Raw genomic sequence first — 19,282 nt, 5'->3', positions numbered from 1 at the left:
TTTTATGGAATAGCCAACATTTCAAGCTGAACTAACTGATAGCATAAGTAATCATATGCATACTGGCGACGCAAACGAGAAAAAGCATCAACATAATTTCCTTTTGGTTGGTTCTTAGCACGCGCCTTATATAGCGACAGTTTGCGTGCAAGAAGATATAAAATGGTTCTGTAATTTAGATTGATTTTAGCAGTTACAGTAAAAACTTCATTTTACTAGTGTCGTCTCTTTGTATTTTTAACACCTCATGTCATAGATCAAAAGTGTTTATGTGATTAAATGTTGTCCGACATCCATCGTCAGATTTCCGCCTTTCGTTCTTCAGTTCATTAGCTCAAGTTTGTTTTCATGAAACTTTAAACACACACTCATTATATGGTCTGGTAGATCCTAAATGAAGATCATGGTACTAGGATATACGGTTTGGCCACCACGGCGGACAGTTTGAGAATCTTGTTATGGTTTGTGCTCTTTAATAGATGGTCATCTCAGTATTCACTAAAAGACTTAGCATATCTATTTGAGCCTAAATGTAAATGGTGCTGATCCGACGACCAATATGGATAATCCTCATGAACGTAAAGTCATACCGGTATGGGGTTTTCGAAAGAAGACTTCTTATGATTTCTAATCTAATGTAATTTAGTGTCAGAATGACGTCCACTATGGCTTCCGTCGCATATATCTTGAAAATATTTGTATCGCTACTTCTTCTGAAGGGTAATTCATATTGGCATGGGGGTCTTACGAGAATTCTTCTTATAATGTATAACTGGTCCTAAGTGAAAATAGTGTCACTCCGACATCCAATATAGCCGCCACTCCTCATTAATGAATGGTCATATCAACGGTTTTCATTAAAGACTTTCAATGTTGTTGAGTTGGTGCTAAATGAGATTGGTGCCGATGTGACATCTAACGTGGCCACCTCTGCCGCCATCTTGAATATGTTATTATTGATACTCCTTTTAAATGGAACGTCATATCGACATGGTGTTTGCACCAGAAGATTATATCTAGTTGACCCCAAATGAAAAGGTGCCAGTCTGATTTCAAATGTGACGGCCATTTTGAAAATCGTTTTACTACTCGTCCTAAATGGAAAGTCATATAGACATGTGGTTCTCCCAGAAGACTTTTTATGGCGTCTGGTTTGTCGTAAATCACAACGGTGCCGGTCTGACCTCCAATATTGCCACCATAGCGTCCATTTTGAAAACTATGTTATCACAATACCTCCAGAATTTATCGCTATATCGGCATCGGGTATTCACCTGGCGACTTCTTATGAACTATAGTAGTTCTTAAATATAACTGGGGCATCGCAGACATCCAATATGGCTGCCAAATATTGAAAACTCATGTCACTAATTCTCCTGAATGAATGTCATGTGGTTTTCAACAAATGTTAAATGGTGTCGAGTTTGTCGTAAATAAAAGTGGTGCCGATCTTAAATCCAATATGACCGTGAGTCGAGCTAATTCGAAAATTTCATTGCTCAAGGATATCTAATATGGTTTCAACAGTCAGCAGTAGAAAGAATGCATAGTCTTATCTTGAATTCCTGAAAATTCTTTCTGAATAGTAGTACGTCAATCTATTTGATGGCGTTCTTGTTTTAAAGTACGTGTGTTATTTTTATCCTAGTAATGTATGTGGTATGTTTGTAAAGTTACGAATATTGTCATTGTTGAATTCATTATTTCAACGATTAAGCTTTCGTTTGTGTCTATCTACCCGTTGCTATAATGTTCATATTGTGTTAGTTATTTATCATTCTGCTTTATAGATTTACAGTTTTCTGATCATTTGGATCGACAGATTTCTAGAGTTTAGTTTATGAAAACATGCAGAAAATAGGTCGTTTAATGTCCGGACACCAGTCATTGTTTTGAATTATATTTAGAGAAATTGGGACTAGGGACAACGTTTTACAAACGAATCCGTCTTCTTCAGCATATCTTCAAGTAAGTCTAATAATTGTTGCTTTTTATGTGTTGTTGGAGGGGTTACTTTTGTATTCATTCTATTTAAAAGTATTTATCACTTTTTTTGTTATCTCTTGTGAAAGAGTCCCCTTAAATCAAGAACACCAACATCAGCATAATTATTATTATTATTATTATTATTATTATTATTATAGTACATGGAATAATTACTATACAAATGAATATTTGCCACAAACTATTAATCCTTTGTTGTATTCCTGTAATTTCCACAGTATTTTTATCGATAAATTGTAAATAAGTTAATAATTATTCAGATGGTTTAAGTTTGAACAAAAGACATTTTGTGGCCAGAAAGTGTAATATCGCGATAAAGATTGTGTCCCTAAAAAAAGCATACCAAGGAAGAACACATATTCTTATTCTGTGTGTGTTAGATCGGGTTTCTTGTAGCGCAGCCTATCGGATTAAAGGGTAGTAACTAACGCAATGTAACAAATAATATAAACATAAACGTGTAACCAAATAGTCGTTAGCTTTAATTCACGATATTGCATTGGTAATAATCAATACTGACCGTGTCTGTTAGCAACCACGTATATTTTCAACCATTTTATCTACTCTCTCCGCTAAATAAATAACTCGCCGAATTCTCACCAAAATACGAAGTCCCCTGATTGGCTTGTAAAATGTTTGCCTTTGTCTTACAGCCTTTTATTTAGAAGATATACCAGCATTACATATGTACAGTCGATACAATGATGTAATTATTGAACAGTTATCCATTTCACTGTCACATAGCCTGCATGTGTTTTCTTCTCATTTGTCTTTTGTTTGTTTATAAGTCATATTTGTATTTTAAGACAATCAGTTGAAACTATCTTATTCTTTCTTAATCATCTATGTAAAAATCAGAAAGATTATGTCACCTACTTTTTGTTTACCATACATATTTTTCTTGTGTGTGTGTGTGTGTGTGTGTGTGTGTGTCTGTGTGTGTGTGTGTAAATAACTAACAGAGTAGCCTTGTATCTTGTGTATCTTAATTTGTAAAAGTTATATCTCAACCAGGCAACTCTTTTCACTAACTGACATAATGACTGATTTTATCGTTTTTACTATTTTCATTTCTTATGAGTAATTTTAAATAATTGTGATAATTTTGTTTCATAATGTGGATTTTTATAACAAATGTTATTATATACAAATATTTCACGAACCTTGTAATTACAGTAGAACATGTTATAATCGTCAGACGTCACTTCGTGATGTTAGAATTTATCCGTATAAAATTAAAATAAAAAAGTGTTGTTCTATGTAAATTTAAAAATTCAACCAACAGGTAGGTAAAAGTCATGTAATTTATGCAACGTTTTATATCTTATTGACAAATACAAGTGATTTCATTTCAAAACACGATATATAGGCAGATAGTTGAGAAATAAATCGATTATTAGATAACTGTGCAGGTAGGAATGTCGGTAGGTAAGTAGTATCTATCAAAAAATATTCAACACCTCATGGTTGTAAATACCTCAAATTTTCTACCCAAACTAAAAACAGGCACAAATGTTTCAAATAGATGTGATTGGAGAAAAAGCGAACCTTTCGCTTAAAAATGTCTGAAAAACGATTCAAATAACAATGATTTGAAATGGCATTAATTTCAAAAGACTTTTATCAGCTAGTAAACAAATGACTTTCATTTGCGGAAGGTGAGAAAATCTGAGTAACAAGAGAGCTAATGGATTAGGAGTAAAATACTAATCCCCTTCAAGACTGCTGCATCGAAAATGTGTAAGAAAAAAAGCTCTTCCCATCGGTAATGTTCATATCTTAGTATACAAAATCCAAACTAAGTATGATGTTTTTCAATCGACAGTCATAATTTTATCAAACTTCCCAATACTGAACAAAATTATTCCCATAAAGAAAATTGCAAAAGTTTAAACGCAATGTTTAATGCAAGCGACAAATGCGGAAAACTTGATGACATATTTCATATATGCAATACCTGACCAAAAACTAGTTCCCACGTAAATCCTATCGATAAACGTATATTTAGTATATAATTTGCCGAATCCAGAGCCTTGCTAAAGTTTCATTCCAATGCGTTAGTTCAAATTTTTCAGTTACATCAAATGATAGAAAACATGAGTTATCTGGCTATTATTTTAAGGACCAGCTATAACGAGTGGACAACCAGTTAATGACAAATGATGCAGCCACGTCTACTTTACAAAAGGCAATTCGCAAATTAATATTCTTATTCATATGCACGTGTTTCATTGAGGATTTTTACTTATTAAGAAATGAACTACGGTACTTTCTAATCAGTAAAGAACACAATAAACTTAAATCCAAAACCTTGTATAGTTTCTCAATCCTTTAAAACATACGCAAACTCAGACAGACTGACACACACACTCTATCTATCTTTCTATATATATATATATATATATATATATATATATATATATATATATATATATATATATATATATATATATATATATAAAATGTGCATGACCCATAGAAAGCCCAGATAATATTAATAAGTGATGGATGTGAAGGATCAATCAAACAAAGAATGTAATTCAGGCAGTTAGCGTACTAACGGGGGAGGGGGCGAGAGGCGGACGGGGCTGTTTCGCCGGGCGCCAGAGGTCCTGTGGTGGTAAAACCATGAGCACCAGAGGTCTCGGGGCGCAAAAAAACCTTTTTGCTCATTATCGTCGCCCCGGGCGCTATTTACCTTTATTATGCCACTAAAATTCAAATATTTTGATGCATACGCCCATATAAACAGTATATATTTCCCTTTCTTGGAAAAAATATCTTGTTACACAGATAATTACTAATGTTGATACTGACATTGTTAAATTCTGGAAAAATATAATGAAATATTAATCTTCAGGAATCATACGTAATTACGAAATCTCTGATAACATGTACATTGCTATTTAAAAGTAGTGGAAGTAAAAACCAGGTAGGATCAAAGTGAACCACAACGGAAAATCCTGATGGACTTTGGTGGCATGAGTACTAAATCATACACAAAAAGAAACAAATAAACCCCTCATCTCAGGTTTATTTTGGTTTCCTGAAGAAGATGTTGGTTTTTTCTATTTCTGTAAGGATTGCTATGTGGTTATGTGTTCTATTTTTCAACGTCTAATTATGTGCGTGATTCACGTTCTCAAATGAAATCTCAAGACACTCCAGACAGTGACAAAATATTTCTTGTGCGGTTTATCCGACAAATGTTAACATAAATTTATTTTATCTTCAACCAATGGATATTTTATGAGATGTGAGAAAACGATTTAATCCCCGACGAGGCGTGATTGAAATCCCTCCCCATGTTGATGATAAATCTCCACTGGGGTCACGATAACTCTATTGAGATACACGTACCGAGGTCCCGACCAATTCTTTGTTATGGAGTTGGGCCTTCTAAAACTCACGTTTACTCTCAGTTTTATGTCCATATTGTGTCGAACCAATGCTACAGACGTAAACAATAGCCTAACCTTCAATACTTTGGGTGTAACACGATTATTCACATCATATCAAACTACTTGTCAGGCTCTTACAACTATCATGACCTCTAATATGAGGCCCTAACAAGGGGTAATTGTACATTAATAATTTCAAGACAACCTTTCACGTAAATTTTCATGTTTTCTATATATAAAAATTCGATAACTATTTCACAAATTTCAGTGACTGGTTTACATCCCCTTTTACTCTTCAGAAACTCGGATGTTATCAGCTATTGGTCTCAACGGACATCTTGATATAAAAAAATCGCCTGTTTAAAATGGAACGAATCTCTGAAACAATTTTGTGAAATTGACTTACGAACATAATAACATATGTCTGATGGTCACCTGTTCAAAAAAGTCAAACTTTATATTGTTCCTTGAAAGACCGGTTTTACTAAATTTGGGGCTTTCCTAATTAATATTTTTATTTTTCTCCATTCTTGTTTTTAATGACTTTCACTCCATCAGTGATTAAAATAAATAAGACATCAATCAAGCACTCACAAAAATGAATACAAATCGTTAATAAATAAATAGATAAATAAATAAATAAATAAATAAATACAATTTTGGTCAATAAATAGGTAAATCCAGATAAGAGGAAAGGAGTATTGAAATGAAAATTGTATTATTAGTCAAAATATAATATTGACAATCTGAAGAATATGTCAGATCTTCCATAATTAACACGAAGCAATTTGTGTTCCCCGTTGGTGTCCCCGAAATCTTGTGGTCAATTAAAATACCAGACTAAATGCCGAATTGTATCAATTCTGTAAACAAATGATAAAGTAATGAAATTCAATAGAAACTACCTCCCACAATGTTGTCAAAACAATATGATACGTCCACTGTGATATTAGCGTTTGTATAAATAGGGTAACCTTAGCTGTGGTCAAAATTAAGGGAATCGACAACCATAAGGAATGGTTGATACACAATACAAGATGAAGACTTTAATTTTATTAGGTAAGCAAGTTAAATTATTATTATTATTATTATTATTATTATTATTATTAAAGCATGTAATTCTCGAAGATAAAAGTACGAACAAAATTTTTCAACAATAAGTTTATCTCCTTTCAATTCAAGCAAAATCTGAGCTTATATTAATTTTAAAATACATTTTTTTCTTCTTACGTAATTAAATATCACAGATGAAAATTTACTTAAAACTGTAGAGCTATATATCGCAGTGCATTATATGCAACAAATATTCATGTTGGAAAACAATGCGTAATTTTGCTGAATGAGATTAGCTTTTATTACAGCTATAATCTTTGCGAACTTCAAATGTCTTGAAACATACTTTATTAGTATCTAGTATTCACAGTTAATTTGTTCATATCTAGTTCAAACACGTGCTTTTCAGGCACATGTATTCAGATTATAATTTTTCACATCCTACAGCTGGTTGCAACAAAAAAAAAACCTTTGACCGTTTTATCAGGAATTTTGCCGGTTATGTTCGTCTTACAATATTCAGCTGTTTTACCATTTAAGTTTCTGACAGGGTTTTTTCTTTCGATTTTCAGCCCTTTTACCTATTTCGACATTGGGTATAATATGTAAGTACATAGCTTGTCTCAATCTGACACCCTTATATCTATTTGTAAAGAGGAAAATATAATTAATTTAGATACCAATCTTGACAAAGTGGTAACAATTAGCAAAACCATATAAAGGCAATACCCATTACCAATAGTTTTCAATACATAATTATAATAATATTTTATCATAATCATTTTGAATGACAAGAATGTTGTCGTTAATCTGCGTCTGAAAGCATGAAATAAAAAAAAAACCCATCTAATTTAAGAAAATAAATGGATTTTATAAATGCTAGGGAAATTGTCTGAATTCTACTTATCTAAGTATTACAATACATTCAGAAGTACTTTCAGTCTGAATGCGTCATCAAATTAATTATCAAGAAAAATTTGTGTTCGATATGGAAGCCACATTTATCTATTTTTTCCTCATGATTAAAACTGTGTCAATCACTTTGAATATGGATGTCGCCTTTACTGTGCAGAGGTAAAACAGCAAAAAAGTGCTGCGATAAAAAAAATTGGGAAGTGTGTTGCAAATAGATTATACAGCCTGCAATTGAAGCAACGAAGAATTGTAAGGAAAGAAATTTACTCCGTTTTACCTTCTATAGAATAGCGCTACTGTCATTTTTGGGAAACAGAAAGGTACTGAAATTTAGAGACTAATTACGAGAATGTATATTCTCATCGCAAATAAACATAGTACCAGACTGAGTAGCACACTGGTATCATCTTGGATCTATGATGCCTCGTCATCTACAATAAGCATTTGGAACCAAATAAGTCATAATGGTCATGAGTTGTGTTTATTTTCAGATTTACATCAAAAGTCGAAACGTTATATGAGAGTGTATTTTAATATTAAATGTACATGCGTATGTTTTCTGTTTAATCTTGCTTCGATGTAGCTTTAGAATATAATGTAATTAGAGCAATACAGCAAGACAAGATAAGACAACAACGTAAATGGCCCTTCTCGCGAAATTAAAGAAAACAGGAACACCTCAAACTTCCCTTGACCTAATTACCAATCATTCTTCGTTTAGACTTACTATATGGGATTAGGTATTCTTTAGAGATCAGACAAACTGGAATTCGAAAAGTGTGTACTAATAAAAATGCATGTGTGCATACCCATTTGGCATTGAGGTTGACGCGGAATTTGTGCATTAAATAAGGCAGCCAAATCAACGCATTTTCATTATCATATTGACATTGAAACATTTATTTGCATTGTGAAAAGATAGAGAACATTATGAACTGATAGAAAAAAGCCCATATAGACTAGAAACATTGCCTTTCTCTGTGTCCCCACTGCCGCATCTTGTAGTTTGCGACTTAGTTTGGAAAATGAATATTGACATAATTATTGCATGTAATATTTGCGGTAAAACTGGAATCAGATATACGTTTCTATTCTAGCATCACAGCTTATATGCGAACAAAAAGGAGAATACATCAGCTGCCCCGTTGGATATGTTCTACAGATGACATCAGTCGAGTACGGGCGGCAACAACTTGGAATTTGTAACCCGTACAATGTACCAAACTTGGTTACGAACTGCTTCTGTACTCAAATCACCGTCAACACCGTTAACGCCATGTGCAATGGACAGAGTATGTGCTTCCTCCAGGCAGACAATACGATATTAGGTGAGGAATGTTTCTTTATTTGCTGCGTTAAAATTACAATTATATATCAAAGTGTGTGTGTGTGTGTGTGTGTGTGTGTGTGTGATATTGGAGAGGAACGTTTTAATTTGATTCTTGACCTGTAGAGACTTGAAGGCAAAATATTGTTAAGAAAAATTCTATAGATATCGATGATTTAGCAATACACGCATTCATTTAAACCAGTGGTTCCCAAACTTTTTCGGGCTACCTCCACCTTGATTATACTCAGCGCTCTCCCCCCCCCCTTACCCCGTAAAAGCATTATACAGCATTAACGCCCCCCCCCCCCCCCCCCCCCGTAATCCCTCCGTCCACTTTGGGAACCACTGAATTAAACGGTCTTACAAGAAAAAAGCATTGTGTTATATTTTTACTCAGATCTACCTCTCAAACCTCGATCTATTTCTGATCAATACTGATATTGTACTATGGGGTGGGAGGGAGCGAGGGGGCGTGGGTAAGTGGTCTAAATCAATCGCATTTATCGAAGATCACTGCCACATCAACTCTCCGCGTGGGTTAGACTCTCGGGCTCGGACACTCAAGGTTTGCCAGTAGTTTCCCATGGAGCCCAGTGGATTCCTCCATCATTTATACTTGCCGCCATGTATAGCCCATCATGTACTGAGAAATGATGTTGAACCCCAAAACAACAACAGCTATATGCAAACTGTCTTCTTACTCCAAAAATACAATGTCTGTCTTGAATTACTGTGCAAAATAGTATGATGACGTTTTCTTATCATTTTTATAAACAGTCGTGAAATTATTACAATTTATGGATAAAATCTATTGCATGTATCTTTTCGCCCTTTTATTCATGTGACATGCACAACAGTTTTTAAAATGTCAAGGGAAATATAGAGCGGTAGGTCAGCCTATATCTCTTTTCCAATGTTAGTTTCATCATGTGTGACAGGTTTTATCTGATTCAACTATTACCTACCTACCTACCTGATATTTCGAGATTTCTTTTTGAAATTCTTACAGTCCATACGAACGTAGTCTCGTTTTCTCTTCTTGAATCAGTTTTTACAGATATACAACTTCTTTCGTTTAGAGACAGCGTCCATCTTAATACAGCAAAGGTAAACTGGAAAACGAATATATCTATATATGTAGGGTCATTAGTTCTGATTACAGATAGTACAGACTTGTTGTAGAATGGTAATTGGGATTTTGCCAATGAGACATTCCATATTGCACTTTGTTGTAGCAAATGTACGAATAAAATGCAGTGGTCGTTCGATGTGACTGACAGTTAGTGAGTTATTCTTGAAACACGAATCGTAGTGAATATATGTCACCTCACGCTGTAAATTGGATTTAAAGGAGAGAAAATGTTGATAGCTTTGGAAGCATATTATTTTAAAATTGTTTGAAGAATTTAAAAAAAAATGTTTTAGTTCTTATCAACATGGTATAAATCGGAAACAGCATCTACAAAAAAAAAATATTCACCCAAAATCTGTATACCTTTTTCCCCCTTTCATGTCTGAAGAAATGACCTTTACATTGTAACCTAAACAAAAGGAAAATATTTGAGCTAAGACAGCAGATTGTATCGATCATTATACAGTATATATATATATATATATATATATATATATATATATATATATATATATATATATAGTTCATGCGTTGTAGGATGTAGCAGTGTATATGTACTCATCAACCACATGGATACGATATTGTTTTCTTAATTAGTTAAAAGACTTATTACTATTGTTACAATTGACCTTATTATTATCATTATTATTATTATTATTATTATTATTATTATTATTATTATTGATTATTATTATTATTATTATTATTATTATTATTATTATTATTATTTACAGGAGAGGATCCTTGTCCCAGCATACCAAAGTACCTAAGAGTCTCATATGATTGTGTTTTGCCTACTACAAAGACGCAAACACAAACAACCACACCAACCACCGCTACAACAGCAACTCCTTCAACAACTCATGCAACTACGCCAACAACAATGCCAACATCTACAGCGACAACAGTTTCAACAGTTACTTCAACTACTTCAACAACCCCTACAACCCCTACAACTACACCTATAACAACTCCTACAACAACTCCTACAACAACGCCTACAACAACCCCTACGACAATGTCTACAACAACCCCAACAACTCAGTCAACAACTTCATCAACAACAAGGACAACGCCAACAACTACGATGCATGCACCATTTGTTCCATTTGCTCCATTCAGTGCACCAAATGGTTTGTATTGTGAATTTTTCATCGTCATGGTCTTTCATGTTTGCCTTACAAAACAAATTCTAACTAAGAAAAATATGTACCTTACTGAAACTCACCTAGGCTAAATAATATTGTCTATTTTTACATACACTGAACATTTTTGCGGCCCTCTTACGATTCTTTTGAAACGATTTAGCGAAATAAAATGTTCTTAACTTCTGACAGTCCCCAATATTGATAAGAGCATAAAGATGGGGGAAATATTCATTTGATATGATTATCGTTCAATTAAGGCTTAAATGGTTTCTTTTCTTGATAGGGAAACTTTTGTATCTATTATAATTATTTTTCACACCAAATGTATTCATTCACTTGTGTCTGTGTCGTAACTAGGCCATTTTCTCCTTTTTGAAAGAAAAAACAAACATTTCTAGCGTGTATCAAACTATCAACAAAACTACTTACAGCCTCATCAAACCTATCAGCAAAACCACTTATAACTTCACCTAACTATCAGCAAAACCACTTTTAACTTTATCAATCTATCAGCAAAACCACTTATAACTTCACCAAACTATCAGCAAAACCACTTTTAACTTCATCAACCTATCAGCAAAACCACTTATAACTTCACCAAACTATCAGCAAAACCACTTTTAACTTCATCAACCTATCAGCAAAACCACTTATAACGTCACCAAACTATCAGCAAAACCAATTTTAACTTCATCAACCTCTCAGCAAAACCACGTATAACACGAATCAAACCATCAGCGCAAGATTTGATTTGATAATTAATTGTTTAGGGTCTAAATATATGGATATATGTGTAATTGTTTTGAGTTATTTTCATATAAAATCTGTAATATCATATTTGAAAGACAAATATATTGTTTAGAATGATAAAACGGAGTTTTAATCGTGGATTCTTGGAGGTAATATCTTACAAACTTAAATCACCCCCAGTATCGCTACAATATCAAAAGAGTTGGCAAAACACCAGTTGTGAAACCTTTGCTTTGCAAAATTGTAATGATTGTTTTAGTTATTTTGTTTTCACGTCTTTTATGAAAGCTAGCAGATTAAGCCATAAGGAGTAAATGTATATGACCGTTCTGAAAGGGGCTGAATAATGTCTGCTTTTCAATTTGGGAGGAGCAAATAATTTATTATATTCAATGAATTTCATCAATTTTATACAATTTGGAACACGTATAAGATTTTTGTTCTGTTACATTAAAAACAAATATGGTGGTATTTCTTTCATGAAATATTGCAAATATTTAGTGTTGTCATATGAGCTGTATAGTAATCGACGTTCCAAGGGCAGACGAATACTCTTTTCTGATGCCGGAGTAATTTTAAAATTCAAGATGAATTTATGAATAGTAGCGAAAATTACGTCTTTTGATAACAGTGATGTTAACTTCTCCTGTCAAATTTGAAACGTTGCATTAGGAACTTATCATATTACTGTCCTTCTAGTGTGGTAGTTTTATTCGTATTTGTATACTTTGTTTAATTCCCGGCCTTTGGCTTCCATGGAGACTTCTCAATGAATTAACCAGATCAAGGATCGTGTATCGCAAATTTCGTTTCAGCCCAAAACATTTGGAATGGCTTTACGGATTGAAACAAAACCTTGATATTGGGCATTATATTTTTTTAAAAAATCTAGTCGAGATTGATTTTCACCTAATTTTGTAAAACGTTTGTTTGGTTGAGGTCAGAGTATGATTCAGACAGTCCTCTACATTATGAATTAAGCTTCCTCTCACTAACGTTGATGATTTATGAATTTACGTACGATTTTATATTAGCTTTGCTTAAATTCAGTGTTGATATACTTATGTTAAATTTGGACCAAATTGATCATATAAGTTTGCCATAGCATCATACATTCGCTCTCGATTCAATAAGTTTTTGAAAGACTTCACGGACTGAAATCAGACTTATCATAAAATTTCTACTAAAGACCTGGGTGGAGTTACTAATATTTGTCTGTGTTACAGCCCCTGCTTGAAGGGCTTAATGCACTGAAATCACATTTGGTATGAACCATTCAGTAAAATGGTCCATACCTGACCTGGATCAGAATTGAATATCCACACAATTTATTACAAATTAGACAGATTTATCCTGCAGCTGCATTTAAAATGTTACATAATAGCTTGAGCCAGTATGTCTTTTGGTCACGATTTCTTGCCTTATACTGCTTTTATAGGTTCCCAGGTTTGCCACGACTATCTTGTATCCGGACTTAACGGCGTGAAAGACAGTCAGCTAACAGCAACAAGCGTATTTGGTACTATGCCAGACAACCATGGTCCCAGCAGAGGACGCCTGTACACTGATGCTGTGCAGTATACAAATGGATCCTATGACAGAGGGGCTTGGTCTGCAGCCTACAATGATCAGCAGCAGTATATACAGGTGAGTGTAATTGGAACAGAAAAAAGAGTTACGAATGAACAAACAAAAACGAACAAAATAACATGACAATATTGATCGCCGATCGATAGAAAGAACACTGATACATATTTCATCTATCTTCCATGTTTGCTTATATTCTGTTTTGTTTTCATACATCTCTATATTATCTGACGGGGGCCCCGAGTGGCCGAGTGGTCTAAAGCGCTCTCCGTTACAGATCACTGCCATCTCACCTCTGTCTGCGTGGGTTCGAGTCTCGGATTCAGCCTATGTGGGTATGTGAGAAAGCTTGCCAGTAGGTTCTCGTGGGTCGGTGGTTCTTTCCGGGTTTTCCCGGGTTCTTCCTCCACCATTAATACTGGCCGCCATGTATAGCCTATCGTGTGCTGAAAAATGGCGTTAAACCCTAAAACAACAACAACAAAAATATTATCTGACCATTTGAAAATTTACCGTAAACAGAATGGTCAACCATTACAATATTATCTCAGTCGTGGCAAATCCAATTAACATAAAAATCTATTCAGCTATTAAACTAAATGATTGATTCCTTTAGCTACATTTTTCTGTAATAATGATAAATATTTGTTCTTATATCAGAATTAGATGTGAAATAATTACAATTAAGAAAGTCGCATGAAAAATTGGTTTGCACACCATCAAATATTTACATATTTTTATGAATCTTTTGTAACAAGTATTTAGACTGGCTAAAATCTCATCATGGCAAGCAGAAAAGTATACAAACTACTTGTTCATAACACCATAAAGAAACTACTTATATTTTCATGTGACTTTTGTGTGTGCTTGATGATAATTTCAAACAATTCTTAAAACATAGAGCTGTTAATTATTTCCACCTTATTGTCCTAAATATATATTATTAAAAGTATTTCTCCAGACCTGTTTCATGCCAATATATAACTGTTGAACTTATTTGCGTATCGACTCCAATCTTCATTTCCACTCGTTATATATTTATGCAAGCTTGTTGTTGTTGTTGTTGTGGGGTTTAACGCCATTTTTCAGCACACGACAGGCTATACATGGCGGCCAGTATTAATAGTGGAGGAAGAACCCGGAAAGAACCACCGACCCACGAGAAGCTACTGGCAAGCTTTCTCACATACCCACATTGGCTGAATCCGAGACTCGAACCGGCGCAGACAGAGGTGAGATGGCAGTGATCCGTAACGGAGAGCGCTTTAGACCACTCGGCCTCTCGGGGCCCCTGCAAGCTTGTAATATTTATTTATGATATTCATATATTTATTATATGTATATTAATTATATATGTATTCATGGGCGCCAACGCAAAGGGGCAAGGTGTGAACACTTGTCGGCGCCCCCCCCCCCAGTCTTCACCTATAAACATGTTTTTGCCTACATCCGTAAAGCTTAATAGCTGACCACTACATGTTCCCCCCCCCCCTTTGAAAACCTGTTTTCGGCTGCCCCTGTGTTTATTCATTTTATGTGTGGTTATTATAAGGGAATTTGTATTCTTGAGATATGTTTACACATGTCTATTTATATTTGTACACATTGTACATTGAAAATCGTATAAAAAGTACACAACAACTTTTAAATCGAATCCTGAATACATGGATCAAAATTGATTTTTTATATATCTAAAATGCATATCCTACCCGATATCGTTTGAAGAGAAAATTGCTTTTCAAGATTTGATATGTAAAGACAGACGAATATAAATTAAAAATACATGTTCTTAGCGCAACATCAAGCTTAAGTAACACAAATAACAAACCTATCAACTTGTTATTTTTATCCCGTCATTTGCATTCAGTGTTGTTTCAATATTTTTGCAATTAAATTATTTTCGTTGCTGTATCATCAGCTATAATTAAATTCAATCATGTCAGTTTCAACTGCTTTGATGGGCTACGTCTGCCGTACACAGACATTATTATTGCACGTGCTGCTTCAACAAATCTATTCTCGTTTGTTTCAACAGAAAATGAAACAAAACATGTATATGTTTACTTGTTGGAAGGTGATATATTTATTTAGTGGCTGATCATGTAAGAGTAATGGTTGTACAACTTTTGTTGTGCTGAAATGTTTGCTTGAGCAATGAGGAAAATAGTTAACCCTCGGGTTCGAATTGTTCCTGCGTGCTCCGACGAACGACACCACAATGCAAATCGTGTATGATCCCTATATGAAAAGATATTGATTGATTCACGTTGCAGGTCGAACTAAACCAACCGAGCATCATCCGTGGTGTGTCCACCCAAGGACGCCATGTCAACCCAGCAGACAATTGCTGTTTCGAGAGAGTCACGAAGTACAGGATTTTCTACAGCCTGGATGGTGTGAACTATGAAGCAGTGAAGGATTCTAACTCCAAAGATATGGTAGAGTGTAAAATAGTTACAATTAATAACACGTGTCGTATTATTTGAAAGAATAACAAACAGAATTTCCCACCAGGCAATATTTATTAAGGCGTTGTCTAATTTGAGCAAATGTTGCCTTAAACATAGCAATTAAAAGTAGATGAATGTATTGGGAAAATCTAGTACAGTTCAAGTAATGTATGTTCCTATACTGACCATAAGTCACCACTAGCATGTCCGGTAGCAATGGAGTGCAAGCTGAACGAATGCTGACTGTAAACCTGGATACCTAAATTAACCCTAAATTAAAATCATAAATTCAGGCAAAACGTATGCTGATATCACAACATGCAGGATAAAAATCCCAAAATGGCCGAGGAGATTAATTGTTATTACTGCATTGGTTAGTTAGTATATGTAGCTGGTATCGTGAGATGTTATGGAGTATTCTCTCTTGAGCACATTTTGAAGAGCTGACACTGAAATGGAGGTAAACTCAATAACAGTACATGATAAATTAAGCAGACACTCACGATGAGTGTCTGCTTAATGTATTATTAAGATTGCTTCATGTTGTTGTTGCTGTTGTTGTTATTGTTATTGTAGGGTTTAATGCTATTTTCCAGCACAGGATAGGATATACATCGCGGCCAGTATAAAATGGTGGAGGAAGAATCTGGGAAAATCTAGGAAGAACCACCGACACACAAGAAGCTATTGGCATGCTTTCTCACATACTCACATTAGCCGAACCCGAGACTCGAACCCACACAGACTGAGGTGAGATGGCAGTGATCCATAAGGGCGAGCGCTTTAGACCACTCGGCCACTATGGGCCCCCAAAGATTGCTTCATAATTATTGTCCCGATATTGAACTTGTCAAAGTGAAGCAGAATAAGGATGAAATGAGTTCCTACCCATACCTCTGACGAATTATAGATTAAAGATCGCCTTGAAAACGCTACTGTATTTGTCATAATATTACCATCCCTACATAAAATATTTTTTTTGAAAAACCTCCATCCATTCTGTTTTACTTTCATTATGGGCTGTTATCGTTTGGTGATAACCGCAATATATCTGGTGACGTATTGAATGGTCAAGGTCGGTAGAGTGCAATCATTGTCAAGTCAGAAAAATTGCATAAGTTTTAAGGTTTTAAAAAAAATATATTAAATGTGTGCACCTTTCATACGCGGCTGTTTGTGTTTCATGATGCTATGTACAATTGTCTTCGTGTAATTAAAATTACGTTTAGTCACATTTGAGTAGCGCCTATTTGTTTGACGCATTGGCTTCTTGTTCCACTTTGGTATTATTTTTAATACATGAAAGGTGTTTACAGCCTTAAAACAATGATGTCAAGAGTAAACTAGTATTGCCATGAGATAAATAATTGCTTTGTGGAAAAGCATGTATGGCAAGAATGAAATGCTTACATGGCATACATAGTTTTTAATTGGTATATTTCTACCTCATTGATATTCATGTTTCCTGTTTCCTTAAGTTTGCATGATAATATGAAATTAATATAATAAATCAAAACCATGCTCGTCCAATTGGCAAAATGTATTATTTATTTATTTATTTTAGGGGTGGGGGGCACTGGGGTAATTGGTGGTCATTGTCATCAAAGAATGTTTTGGGTGATTATAGGTTGAAATCAAGCACCCCGTTTGGTGTGTTGCGAGCTATATAGTTTACCATCAATTGAGACCTAACTAGTGCTTATTTCGTGTGAATATTTAAAAAAAAAAATTAAATGGCTTACCTACTAAACATAATTATTTTCTTCCCCGATTGACCTCCGCCCTTAATGAAAGAATTGGGTTCCTACTCCTGCATCTTCGCTAGCAAAGGCTCCGATACTATAACCATAGACAGGGCAAATAACATCGGAAACTTGGCTAGCGAAGATGCAATCCCGGTTTAAGCCGACCTGTAGGTTTATGATTGGTCATAATTATTAGTCATATGCAGATATAACAGAGACTGGTTTCTTTTATGCAGCCATGGGTTTGTTGACTTGTGATATAAATAACCAATATGCTATACAACCACAGTGTTGGAAATAAATAGCTAAATAGCCGTATACATCACTACAAAAGAAGAAAGAAACCCCTAAGAAGGAAGGAAAAGTATAGAATTGGTGAAAGATGCATTTGTTTTTGTCAGTTCCAACCTAAGTTAACATTGTTGTGCGGGAAAAAAAGGAAATTTCACATATCGCCATTAAAATAATAACGCAAGTATTGCAGAAAAAGCATTTGGAGTAAATTATTAAAACTATAATGAAAGAAATGTATTAGCTTGTTATACTTTCATTGGCCTCTTGATTTGGAAAAAATAAAATATTGCCGGGAGATAATTTTTTACAATAAATAGCATTGTCACATTTAAATCTCTCTCTCTCTCTCTCTCTCTCTCTCTCTCTCTCTCTCAATGCTACTTCATGCCTTTACGGTTTGCAGTGACAGGTAAGTTATCTCCTAGGAGATACAAATCTTGATTATCATGGCATATTTGGACTATAGCGCAATCTTGAGATGACTAATTTTTGTCCAGACCGGTACCATTGGATATCATCTGGTCAGTATGGCAGTTGATACGAAACAAACATCACATTGGTCAGTCTGGCGTCGGTGTCACTATCTGCATGCTTTTGACCATTGGTAATGAAAATAATTAAACGCATACAAATAACTTCGTATGATCAAACAATAAAATTGATCTCTGAGTAGAAATATTAAGACTTTCCAAATAATAGTGACTGGCGTTAGGATTATTTCTTCCTGGGGAGGAAACTGGCGGAGAAATAATTATAATTAGTTTACAGATTATCTCCCCTTTATTAGATTAAGTTAATCTTTGTACAGGTTTGCCTTGATGGGGGCGTTTCAAAAAGTATACTTGATTTAGATATTATTTGCAAATAGTATTATCAAACGTGACTGTTTAACTAAAGTCTGTAAGTATTAGGTTATACGAAATTAAACAATTCTTTCTTGTAAGTATCAAGTACCAGAATTTTACTTTAAAAAATCTAAATCTCTTTCTCTTTTCAGATATTCGTCGGCAATGCTGACCAAGACTCGGTCGTAACACATATGTTACCGTGTCCAGTCATAGCTCGGTTTGTGAGAATCAACCCTGTTGAATGGGTCGACAAAGTCTCCATGAGATTTGACCTTTTAGGGTGCAGTACCAATACAGGTAGACAGACAACATGACATGTTCATTCTCGACCACCGGCTCCACCCCACCCCCACACACCCGTTCCAAAATGTATCTACCAAAGGAAACAAAAACAAACATTATAAGACGCAAAATGAAAGATTATACAAGGCTAATTAGAAGTTAAGAATTTAATTTCACCACCTCGTATTTTAAAAGTATAAACAACCGACGAGCTGACTCTTTTTTTTTGTTGGGGGGGGGGGTAATTTTTGTTGATATAAGAGTATTTAACTTAATGATATTTTGTAATTTAATTTTGTTTTGTTTCAATTAATTTAATATGTTTCACTATCTAGTGCTTTTT

The 19,282-nt window shown here is 34.5% G+C and overlaps 1 protein-coding gene across 1 annotated transcript in view; it reads left to right on the top strand.

The window, feature by feature from the left end:
* The first annotated feature begins 3,422 nt into the window (after positions 1–3,422).
* LOC149770143 (uncharacterized) overlaps positions 3,423–19,282 on the top strand; it is a 76,562-nt gene continuing 60,702 nt past the window's right edge. Inside the window, exons 1-6 of the mRNA XM_089949336.1 lie at positions 3,423–3,432; positions 8,471–8,701; positions 10,570–10,968; positions 13,172–13,380; positions 15,594–15,758; positions 18,807–18,954. Of these exons, the coding sequence (XP_089805462.1) occupies positions 3,423–3,432; positions 8,471–8,701; positions 10,570–10,968; positions 13,172–13,380; positions 15,594–15,758; positions 18,807–18,954 (1,162 nt within the window). The remainder of the gene's footprint in view (positions 3,433–8,470; positions 8,702–10,569; positions 10,969–13,171; positions 13,381–15,593; positions 15,759–18,806; positions 18,955–19,282) is intronic.

The sequence above is a fragment of the Sinohyriopsis cumingii genome, unplaced genomic scaffold (assembly GCF_028554795.1).
Source record: "Sinohyriopsis cumingii isolate HCF-2022 unplaced genomic scaffold, ASM2855479v2 utg002626l, whole genome shotgun sequence".
Taxonomy (NCBI): domain Eukaryota; kingdom Metazoa; phylum Mollusca; class Bivalvia; order Unionida; family Unionidae; genus Sinohyriopsis; species Sinohyriopsis cumingii.
This window is presented reverse-complemented; position numbering and strand designations above follow the sequence as displayed.